The sequence below is a fragment of the Erinaceus europaeus genome, chromosome 19 (assembly GCF_950295315.1).
Source record: "Erinaceus europaeus chromosome 19, mEriEur2.1, whole genome shotgun sequence".
In the NCBI taxonomy this organism is placed as follows: Eukaryota; Metazoa; Chordata; class Mammalia; order Eulipotyphla; family Erinaceidae; genus Erinaceus; species Erinaceus europaeus.
Window position 1 is genome coordinate 32,962,587 of NC_080180.1, and position 12,419 is coordinate 32,975,005.

Here is a 12,419-nt window from a genome sequence, read left to right on the forward strand (position 1 = left end):
GATGAAGGGATTTTCTTAAATCTTGAATTTGTAGGTACTTTTTCAAACAGTTGGTTAAGCATGATTTACATTAAGGCAATTCTTCTTATTTAATTCATACCAGTTAGAGTCACTTAACCCAGAGTGTTGATTCCAAGTGATGATTTGATGGGAGTATCCTGGGGTTAGAGGGTGTACTTGAAATAAAGGTCTTGGTCTTCACAAAGGTCTCTATGCCAATCACAGACCATTCTTCTAGACTGGAATAAGCCAGGTCTACCTTGCCAGTGTAATACGGGAATGGCATATTAATAAGGAATTGCCTTCTTCCTGCCTCCACTTCCTCCTTTAGCATGTTGCCAGGAGATTCTGACAGATGGCTTCATTCAAAGTACACACACACAGCTTGTCTCCCTAGTGAAACAGAATGAATGTTTAAAGCTTGTTGCTTGTCACCAGCTCGTAGGATGGATCAAGGGAAAAAAAAAAAAAAAAAAAAGCCCATAGTCATGATTGCATTCAGCAGCAATTGCAGGGGAATTCAAAAACGCAGCTTAAAATTAGGCCACTGTGATGAACTTGAATGGCTATTCTTTTATCAAAATTGCTTTGGTACTTGGTTCAGATCTTGATTTTACTGAACTGATCTCTGTGTTTGAGGCATAAATAGTTAGTGGGAAATAAAGACAAGTCAGTGAAACTCGGTTAAGGGAAGAGATGCTGGTTTTCAAGAGAAAGTCTCCTTAGAACTGGAGTTCCACAACTATGATACAAGCTATTTACTAAAACACAGAATATAGTACAATAATCAAGAAAGCAGTTTCATAAGCTGTATGGCAAATCTGATGACCAAATTGCTTGAGACACTGACAGAATTAGGTAGCAAACCATCTGAAGAGGTAAGCCATGGTCAAGATTGTCACTCTTTTATCAATACTGTCCTATTGCTATAGTACAGTGTTGTAGAGGTATGAGCTTCCTACATGTTTATTTGTATTACTGTGTACTTTACTAAAGTATACCCAGTTTTGGGTTTTTATAGATTTAACTATCTACTAGTCCATGGGTTTCTCCCTGTTCTCCAACAAAATTCTACTTCATTCAAATGCAGTCTAGGACATCATTTATCCTTTCTGTAGATACTGACAGGTTCTTTTTTAATTTTTATTAGTAATTTAATATTGACTTATATAACTATAAGGTAACAGAGGTACAGCTCCATACCATTTCCACCAGCAGAACTAGATCCCCAACCCCTCCACTGTAAGCTCTCCCCAGGTTGCAGATATGGGTTAACTATTATTTCTACAACTATCTGTCTATATTTGTATATATTTGCCCATTTTTCTCTATGGTCCCATCATCTCTTCCATTCCAAGTCACATGTACACCTATTACTGTATCCACATGTCTCTCCCTTTTTCCTCTTCTCTCTCCAGTTCTGATGGAGTTGGGGTTCAGAGCCATGTGGTCATCTTCCCCCTGCCATTTCTCCCCCACTGAAAATATGGATCAAAATTATCTTGGGGGTGCAGAAGGTGGGAGTTCTGGCTTCTGTAGTTGCTTCCCCACTGGACATGGACGTTGGCAGGTCTACCCATACCCCCAGCAGATACTGACAGGGTCTTTTCCAGGATTTCTCCTTAGGCTGCTTCTAACCAAAGTCAACTGTACTTGTTCTTCCTGCCTCATTCTTCAAGGTATACAATAGCTTTACTTAATGCCTGAATGCTTAATCCAGAACAAAGAGACTTGGGGAGCAACCCGGGATTCTCTGGCAGTATCATAGCTTCCACTCTGAGCTCGAAACCATTTTACTCTCTGCTCTGTGTGAAGTGTGACATTATCCTACTAATTAATAGGGACCCATCTCAGTACTGATTTTCTATCTTGATTCCCAGGCACCATCTGGAGAAGAGCCTGGACACCAGAGGCTTTCTATTTTTGTCAAGTTCTGGCATTGCACAAACATTCCACTAACATGGAGCCAAAAGTCGCAGAAATTTTGAGTTGTGTTCTTTTCCTCTACCCCCAACCACTCTATTAACTTGATAAAGAGCCTCTTCTGTCTTCTTACCTATTGTGCTGTAGGGGAAGAGCTGAACAGAAGCTAGCTTTTCATTTTAAAAAAGGAAAAGTCCTTAAACTCTTGGCTTTGGGGGCCAGTTTCACATGTCTGCAGAAAGGCTGTAAAGAAATTTATTTTGACCCATGCAGAGTTAGAAAGCTGAATAAGTTGCTACCCAGTTAAAAATAGAATAATAATTCCTTACTGTGCACCATGCTTAGGGGTTGAGGGAAAGCAGAAGAAGAGTGGAAGCAGGTAGGGTAGAGCATATATTTCTTCCTTCAGAGGAAGCAAAGCATTAGACCAATATGCCTGCTTCTCTGAACAGAAAAGTCATACCTCCCTGTAGTAGGATCCAGGGTGTAGAGGGCAAGAGGAAAAGGCTAGGAGTTACTGAAATCCAAATTCTCTTCTTCCGTTAATTTCTTGGTGTTCTCAGGCAAGTTGTTTAGTTGCTCAAGCCTCTTTCCTAATCTGTAATCATCCTTTACCACACAGAAATTTGAGAAAGTTGAATAAGATACTATGTGGAAAACATATGGACAGTACACATGAAACAGTGAAAGTAAGGTGTATACTGCCTCTTACTTAACCTAGTGTCATGGTGTCTCTTAGCTCTACAAAGCAATTTGCTTCATTTTTGAAGTAGAAACCATACCCATTTGTAGGTTTCTCACCATTAAATATCAACTCAATGTTAATTTGTTGTACAGTCTCTAATGCTTGAGTGAATGAAAGAGAGCACACTGCACAATTCTGGCAACACATGACACTTGACTGGGATTGCCCTGGATCTACTAGACAAGTGACTTTAGGTAAAATCTGTAGGTTTAAGTAACCTACATTTTCATTGGTCATAGGAGATTCCATCTAATTGATCTTTTTGACTTTGATTCCTAGGTTAATATGGCCATCCCATTCACCATTGCACTAGAAAGTATTTCACTCATACTCACATCTCTGTGCAGCCTATGGTGTGTGTGTGTGTGTGTGTGTGTGTGTGTGTGTGTGTGTGTGTGTGTGTGTGTGTGTGTGTGTGTGTTTCCAAAGCTGATTCTGATGTCCACTCATGGTTGGTGCTCACTAATGAGCTGTGAAATTCCAATTTCATGGCTTTTTTCTCTAGCTGCTAATACCAAACTGTAAAAGTAAACTAAATCAGGCCCTGTAAAATTGTAATCATTTTCACATATGTCATCTCATTTGATTTCTTATACAACTAGTCACTAAGGCATCAAATATTCATAAAGGTTACCTGCTTTATCAGTTACTATTCTGGTGCAAGACCTCCAAACTTTCACTTCAAATATTTTCCACATTGGTTCATTAAACAGTGATTTATCGACTTCTGTCCCCAGGTAAACTTGAATTTGTATTTTTGTTGCAATTTCTAGAATCTTTCAGTAAGTAAAATAATAATGTACTCTGTTTTTACCTTTCCTTTCATTCACCTTGATTTTTGAGGTCTATGTTTGTATAATAACTTGCTCCTTTTCATTACTGAATAATATATATGTTACATATTTATATATTTACTATATGTTTATATATTCACCTAGTAATGAGCATTAGGCTACTTACAGTCTGAAAATATTTAAACTTTTTCCAGATATTTGTAGTATTTTCATTCTAATAGATACAAATACTTTCAACATTCATCTGTATGTTTTCAGTCGACATGAGTTGTCATCTCACTTGGGTAAATATTTAAAAGAAAAATAGGGGCCGTGGGAGTCGGGCTGTAGCACAGCAGGTTAAGCGCAGGTGGCGCTAAGCTCAAGGACCGGCATCAGGATCCCGGTTCGAGCCCCCGGCTCCCCACCTGCAGGCAGGTCCCTTCACAGGCGGTGAAGCAGGTCTGCAGGTGTCTGTCTTTCTCTCCCCCTCTCTGTCTTCCCCTCCTCTCTCCATTTCTCTCTGTCCTATCCAACAACAACGACAGCAATAAAACAACAAGGGCAACAAAAGGGAATAAATAAATAAAATTTTAAAAATAAATAAAAGAAAAGAAAAGAAAAAGAAAAATAGGGGCCGGGTAGTGGCGCACCTGGTTGAACACACATTACAATGTACAGGGACCTTGGTTCGAGCCCCTGGCCACCACCTGCAAAGGGAAAACTTTGCAAGTGGTGAAACAGTGCTACAGGTGTCTCTTTGTCTCTCTTCCTCTCCCTTCCCTCTTGGTTTCTGACTGTCTCTATGCAATAAATAAATAAAGATAATACCAAAGAAATGTCTTAAAGAAAATCAAATGTATCATATAAATAAGTATGTCTTTTAACTTCCAAAATTATTTTGCAAACTAGATCTTTTTGCATGCTCATCAAATAATATGTAAGATTTCTAGTTGTTCTTCACCAACATTTTGTTTATTTTTTTCCTAAGGTCATTCATTGTGATAAGTGTACAGTAGTATCTCATTATGATTTTAATTTGTATTTTTCTCTTGACTATTGGCACTTTGTTGTTTGTTTTTTTGGTTGACTTGTTTTTGAGAAACATGATTTAAATATTTCATATATTTTGGTCATAACATGTATTATTGTTGAGATTTGAGAATTCTACTTATATTCTGAGTACATACATATGTGTGTATGTGTTTGTGTACACAAAGTGTTGCATATATTTTTTCTAGTCTGTATCTTGAATTTTCAGTTTTAATAGTCTTACAAAAACAAAAGATTTCAATTTTGATAAATTCCAACTGGTCATTTGTGTCATTACCTTTTGTCTTTTGTTGTTCTAAGTAACCTAATGACAAAAAGATTTTCTCCTGTATTTTCTTCTAGAAAGTTCTTAATTTTAGGTTTTACACTTGGCCCTAGATCCATTTGCAAATAAATTTTTGTTTATGGCAAGAGAGAATGGTAAATATTCAGATTTTTTCCACATGATGGATCTCGATGATCAATACAATGGTGGAAAAAATTATTTTACTGTTGAATGTGAATTAGTTTATTGTCACAACAAGTCGTCACAAACTGAGAGCCAGATTGGAAGTTGCCAAGTAGAGTGCACATGTTACCATGCTCAAGAGCCCAGATTCGAGGCACCTGTCCCACCTACAGGGGGCAGGCTTCATGAGCCGTGAAGCATTACTGTAAATGTCTGTCTGTCTCTCTTTCTCTCTTCCTCTCCCTTTCTCTACCTTTTTCTTTCTCTCACTCTGTATCAAAAGAAAAGAAAAAGGTCACTGAGAGCAGACACCATCCTAACAATAGCCTTGGTGGAAAAAAAAAATCCAATGCTGTTTTATACAAAAATGGAAAAACAAACCTTACTTGTCTATTGAAACACAAAAGATGATTATAACTACAGTAATGTAGAGCAAAAAGAACAAATTTGGGGAAATCATAATACCTGACTTTCAAAATAAACTAGGAAACTATAGTATCAAAGATGCATGGCACTTGCATAGAAGCTATATAGAGAGGAAACTGTAGAGAGTCCAGAAATACATTCAGGCATTTAAGGGCAGTTGGTGTTCAACAAAGTTAACAAAACTATATAATGGGGAGAAAGTCAGTCTCTTCAATACATCATATCAGCAAAGCAAGCCCTCCACATGCAGAAGGGCATAACTGAACCTTTATCTCAGTCTACATATAAAATCTAACTCACAAATATTATTAAAGGATGGAACAAAAATAATAAAATATTAAAAGGAAATGTAGAGAACCATCTTGATATACACCTGGGAAATAATCGTTTTAGATATGACCCCCAAAAGTACAGGCTGCAAAAGCAAAAAGTAAACAAATGGAATTGTGTTAAACTAAAATGTTTCTTCACAACAAAGGAAGCAGTCAATAGAGTAGATAGGACAGCATACAGAATGGGAGAGGTCATCTGCAAACCTTACATCTAATATCCAAATATGCAAGAATTGAAAACAAGTTATTGACACAAAAGCAAATAACCTAATTAGAAACAGTGAGCAAAGAACTTCAAAAGGAGACAGAATGCTGGGGGGTCAAGTGTTGACTCACCCTGCAGAACACACAAGTTACCATGTGTGGAGGATTCAAGCTCAAGCCATAGGTCCCCACCCGCAGGTGGAAGTTTCATAAATGGTGGAGTAGCACTACAGGGTCTTCCTTTCTGTCTGTCTCTTTGTCCTCCTCTATCTCTCACCTTGTATGAAATAAAGTGGGAGAAAAATGGCCACTGGGAACGGTGGAATTGTGCAGTACCAAACCATAGCAATAACCATGGTGACCAAAGAGAAAGGAGGGTAAGAGAGAGGGGAGGGGAGTGGAGGGGACACGGGAGGAAAGTGGAGAAGAAGGGAAAGGAGAGGTGAGGAGGGATTGGGGGAGGGGAGGGGAAGGGAGGGAGAGGGGTAGGGAAGGGGGAGGGAAGAGAGGGAGAGATGGGGTGGTGGAGGGAAAAGGGAGAGGAGGGGAGGGGGAGAGGAGGGGAAGGGAGAAGAAAAGAGGGGAGGGGAGGGCAAGGGAGGGGAGGAGAGGAGAGAAAGAGGGAGAGGAATACAGACATGACCAGTAGATAATGAAAAGTATTCAACATCACAGGGGAATAATAACCACAACTGCTATGTCCATAGCAGCACAATTTGTAATAGCCAAAACCTGGAACCAACAACAGCTGAGTGGCTGAGCAAGTTGTAGTATAGATAAACAATGAAATATTACTCAGCTATTAAAAATGGTGATTTCACTGTTTTCAGCCAATCTCGGGTGGAGCTTGAAGAAATGTTCAATGAAATAAGTCAGAAACAGAAAGGATGAATATGGAATGATCTCACTCTCAGGCAGAAGTTGAAAAGCAAGATCAGAAGAAAAAACACCAGTAGAACCTGAACTGGAATTGGTGTATTGCACCAAAGTAAAAGATTCTGGTGTGGGTGGGGGGGAGAATACAGGTCCTGGAAAAGGACGACAGAGGACCTAGTGGGGGTTGTATTGTTATATGGAAAACTGAGAAATGTTAGGCATTTACAAACTATTGTATTTACTGTCAAATGTAAAACGTTAATTCCCCAATAAAGAACATTAAAAAAAGAAAAGTATTCAACATCACAGGGGAACAACAACCACAACTGAGATATCACCACCAGTCCAACTTACTGAGAGAAGTAACACAAGAAAAATAGAACTGTACCACCACTTAACATCATATACCAAAATTAAGTCAAAATGGATCAGATCTCCAGATACTAGACCTGAAACTATAAAATACATAACAGACAATATCAGCGAACTACTTCAAGACTTTAACATCAAAGATTTATTTAGAAGCTACTCTCCAGGGCAAGGATAACTAAAACATAATTAAATGAGTGGGACTGCATCAAATTGAAAAGCTTCTACACATTAAAAAAAAAATTTCCACACAATTGTGTCCCTCTTATCCTACAGTCTTGTCAATCATTATTAAATCATACACACACACACACACACACACACACACACACACAAATTCCACATGAATAAAAAGGCTCAACCCATAAATTGGGGAGAAAATATTTTCACATCACAATCTGACAAGAGATTGATATCAAACATCTATATAGAAATCATCCAAGACTGGGAGATAGTATACTGATTATGCAAAAGACTCTCATGCCTGAGCCTCCCAGGTCTTAGGTCCAATCTCTAGCACCAACATAAACCAGAGTTGAGCAGTGTTCTGATATCTCTCTCTTTCCCTCTCCCTCTCCCTCTCCCTCTCCCTCTCCCTCTCCCTCTCCCTCTCCCTTTCCTTCTCCTTCTCCCTTTTCCTCTACAGAGTTTTGTTGGGAATATAAATTGATATAGCTACCATGGAAAATAATACGTGGATTAATCAAAAATATAAAAATTAAGCCACCAGATGACATATCAGTCACACTTCTGGGATATGCCCAAAGCAAATGAAATCAAGATCTTAAAGAGACAAGCACATTCTCAGAATGTATAATCCGTTTTTATTCACAATAGCCAAGATAGGGGATGAATCCAAGTTTACCACTGGTGTAATGGATAAAGAAGACCCTTTTTTCCTATCTGTACCTGAGTACAATGATGGATAAAAGGATGGGATGAAAAGAGGGTTGGGGGTACTGAGTTGCAGAGTCAAGGGACTAGTTTACAGATTTCTGGGACTTCCCTGCATAGATTTCATTGATCTAGGACCCTGCCTGCATAATCATTCATTTCAATATCGCTTAGCAACAATTTCTATTCTTTCCACGTAGAGAGATGCCTTCTAGCTTCACTACACTGTGTCACAGTTTCTTCAGATCTGAAGGAAAAGGAACCCTGGTGCATGGTTGATGGGAATGCAAACTAGTAAGCCCCTAAGGACAGCAATATGGAGATTATTTTTTAAATTAATTAATGAATTTTTGTTAGTGATTTAATATTGATTTACAAAATGATGAGATAACTTGGGGTATAATTCCACACTGTTCTGCCACTACAGCTCTGTGTCCCCATTCCTTCCATTGAAAACTGCAGTAGTTCTCCCAAGGTTACAGGTATGAGTTGACTATTATTTCTATATCCATCTGTTTACTTATGTATATTTGCCTTTTTACCTTCTTTAGTATTTTTATTTTTTATTATTAAATAGGGTCAGAGAAATTGAAAAAGGAGAGGAAGATAGAGAAAAAGAGACAGACAATTGCAACCCTGCCCCGCCCACCACTCATGAAGCTTCCCCCCTAGGTGGGGACCAGAGGCTTGAACCTGGATCTTATGCACTGTAGTGTGTGTACTTAACCAGCTGCACCACCACCTGCCCCCCCCCATCTTTTCTATGGTGCCTTCTCTTCTTTAGTAAGTCACACCTACATCTATTACTACTTCTGAGTGCCCTTCCTTTTTTTTTTTTTTTGCCTCCAGGGTTATTGCTGGGGCTCGGTGCCTGCACCATGAATCCACGGTTCCTGGAGGCTATTTTTCCCCTTTTGTTACACTAGTTGTTTTACCATTGTTGTGGTTATTATTATCATTGTTATTGATATCATTGTTGTTGGACAGGACAGAGAGAAATGGAGTGAGGAAGGGAAGACAGAGGGGGCGAGAAAGATAGACACCTGTAGACCTGCTTCACCACCTGTGACATGATTTCCCTGCAGGTGGGGAGCCAGGGGCTCTAACCAGGATCCTTCCTCTAGTCCCACACTTTGCGCCACTTGCGCTTAACCCACTGCACTACTCCCTGACCCCCTATGCCCTTCCTTTTTCCCTCTTCTCTCTCCAGGTCCTGATAGAACTGAGTTTAGGGGCCAGGTGGTGGTGCACCGGGTTAAATGCTCACATTACAGTGTGCAAGGTCCCAGGTTCAAGCCTCTCAGTCCCCACCTGCAGGGGGAAAGCTTTGTGAGTGGTAAAGCAGGGCTGCGGGTGTCTCTCTGTCTCTTTCCCTCTCTACCTCCCCCTTCCCTCTCAATTTCTCTCTGCTTCAATGTAATAATAAATACTACATTAAAAAATGCTAAAAAGAAAGAAAGAAAGAAAGAAAGAAAGAAAGAAAGAAAGAAAGAAAGAAAGAAAGAAAGAATGAATGAATGAATGAATGAATTGGAGTTCAGAGCCCTCTAGATATCTTTCCCGTAACTTTGCTCCCCCTCCTAGAGTATGGGCCAGAATTCTTTATGGGTTTCAGACGGTGGGATTTCTGGCTTCTGTAACTGCTTCTCCACTGGACATGGGTGTTTGCAGGTCGACCCATACCCCCAATCTGTTTCAGTCTTGCCCTAATCAGGTAGGGCTCTGAAGAGGTGAGGTTCTAGGCCACCTTGATGAGGTTGTCCAGGGAAGTCAGGGCCAGTCATAGTATCTGCAACTTGGTGGCTGAAAAGCAGTAAGATATAAAGCAGGACAAAATGTTTAATAAACAGGAACAAGAAAGTAGGAATAGAGTAAGTGAGAATAAGGATTTTAGGGTGGAAAGAAGCTAGGAAGTCTATCTTAGGTATGTTCCTAGGGGACCTTTACTTTAGTAACTTTTGCTTGAGCTTGATAACATACAGGTGGACTAAAATTATTGTCTGAAAAGATGGTGTCAGAATTGAGGATAGGGCTAAAACCTGGATTTTAGGGCAGAGAGTAGCTCCCAAACATGAGGAAAGTATATAAGCGTAATTAACTGTTTACCCCATGAATCTGACCTAATATTCATATTTAGCACAGGAGCCTGTATAACAGGAAAGCAATATGGAAAACATTTAAATAAAAATGGAATTACCTTTTGGTCCAGTAATAAAACTCTAGGTGTATCCAAAGAATAGGAAAACATTAATTTGGAAGGATATATGCACGCTCATGTTCATAATTGTAGTATTCACAAGAACCAAATAGGGAACCAACCTAAATGTCCATCCACTGATGACTAGATAAACAAGTTGTGGGATATATATTCAAAGGAATACTACCCTACCCTTAGAAAAGATTATATTGTGTTGTTTGGGACAAAATGAATGGAACTGGAGGTGATTCTACTAAATGAAATAAGAACTAAAAGAGTGTGATCTGGGAGGTGGCACAGTGGATAAAGCCCTGAACTCTCAAGCATGAGGTGATCTGAGTTCGATCCCTGGCAGCACATGTACCAGGGTGATGTCTGGTTCTCTCTCTCTCTCCCCCTATCTTTCAAATAAATAAATATAAAGACTATCAGATGATTCTGCTCATATGTGAAATATCAATAACTAAAGCAAACAAGTTTGTAAAAAAAAAAAAAAAGTAGAGGAAAGTGAGAGACAAACTTTGGTAGTGAGGCAGTGAGCAGTATATACACTTATCTGGATATGAAACTCTACCCTCAAATCTTTTAATTTTACAAACCAATGTTATTTCAATAATGTGAAAAATTTAAAGAAAAAGTTTGAGGAACTTTCCTCCTCAGTCAATAAAATTACTTGAATAAAGTCATAGGCACAGGTAGGTACAGACACAGATAGAAACTGAGACAGAGAATGTTCCTCAGGAGAGTTTTACTCACTCTCAAGGATCATAACCCCTGGCTCCCTAAAATAGGTGATTCATATAATGGGTCCAATCTATTAAGTACTTTTAATAGTTGGTTTATATTTTGTTATACTTGTATTGTGCGCATTCATTTTACTAAATTTTTATCTTTATTTATTAATTAGATAGAGTCAGCCAGAAATCTAGAGGGTAGGAGGGTAATAGAGAGGGAGAGAGACACCTGCAGCCCTGCTTCACCACTTGCAAAGCTTTCCCCCTACAGGTGGGGACCAGGGCTCAAACCTGTGTCCTTGTGCATTGTATCATGTGCACTCTATGGTGTCATTTTTTTTTTTTAGCATGAGAGTATATTTGCTGTGGCATGGCTGCAACCTAGTTTAAATTGTTGAACAACGACATATATTAGAGAGACAGATGCAGTGCAGATAATCCTGAGGTTTTTTGCTTTTGCATTTTGTTTTTAGCTAACTAGATTCAACTTCTATTACAAGAGCTCGGCACTGTGTAAGACATTGTCAAGAATCCAATATGTGTAAAATATGATTTTCTGAAAGCTCTTTCTGGGCAGAGGGATAAAAACAGAAAGGAGTATAATAAATTGTTCTGTGCTGATGATTAATAAATGCCGTAAGAGGAAAATCAACATGCCCATAAAGAGTGCAAGGAAGGTATTTAATTTTGACATGGGGATGGTATGCATGAGTGATATTCTGGAATGGCATTTTGAAGAATGCCATTTCTTTTAGGTATTGAAGAATGAGTACATTTTAACCCCTTTCCAAATATCCTGGTTTTCATAAACTGAAATATTTTTAAAGCTCTGCGTCTTTTAACAGACAGATGCCATCTTAGTCCTTTTTTTTTTTTATTTGACTCCAACTAATCAAATGAATTAGCATTCCTTCACACACACTAAGTGACTTGCCAAGATAACTGGATTATTATCCACGTCTGAGTACATACTTTGAAAATGAAAAAATCTTTGGAAAAAAATTAACTAGGAATAAGCAGGAGGTAAGAGCTGACAGTGTTTATGACATGTGTAAACAAAAGGATGTATTGTAATCTGCTTGATTCAGTTTATTAGGAGTCCTTTTTAGAAGCTGTTTTTTTCTATGTAGGTTCCTAGAACTGTGCTTTTTTTTTTTTTTAGGTGAGAGGGGGTTAAATTTTCTCTCCCCATGTTGTCCTTTGTCAATTAAAAGAGCAGATGATTTGAAGCATCACTAGAAGTCATTTGAAACTCACTTGTCAGCATAGATAACAATTTGTGTCTGGCTGAAAAAAGCAGAAAACCAGCTCCACAGCTTGAAGATGGCTTTTATCCTCCCTGATTCATTTCAGTACCTTGAACATCATAAAAGCTTAATAGTTATTTATCGAAGTAGTCACCATGTCTTGGACACTTTTTCTCTTGAGATTCCCCCCTTGAATTC

The 12,419-nt window shown here is 38.8% G+C and overlaps 1 protein-coding gene across 4 annotated transcripts in view; it reads left to right on the forward strand.

The window, feature by feature from the left end:
- Window positions 1-12,419, forward strand: part of ADRA1A (adrenoceptor alpha 1A) — a 117,778-nt gene that overhangs the window by 65,059 nt on the left and 40,300 nt on the right. The window contains exon 2 of one of the 4 annotated variants that reach the window (XM_060178841.1): window positions 6,735-6,834. The exons of the other annotated variants lie outside the window; for them this stretch is intronic. Within the exon in view, the coding sequence (XP_060034824.1) occupies window positions 6,735-6,775 (41 nt within the window). The 3' untranslated portion in view covers window positions 6,776-6,834. Of the gene's footprint in view, window positions 1-6,734; window positions 6,835-12,419 lie in introns of those variants that run through there. 4 annotated transcript variants of the gene reach the window in all.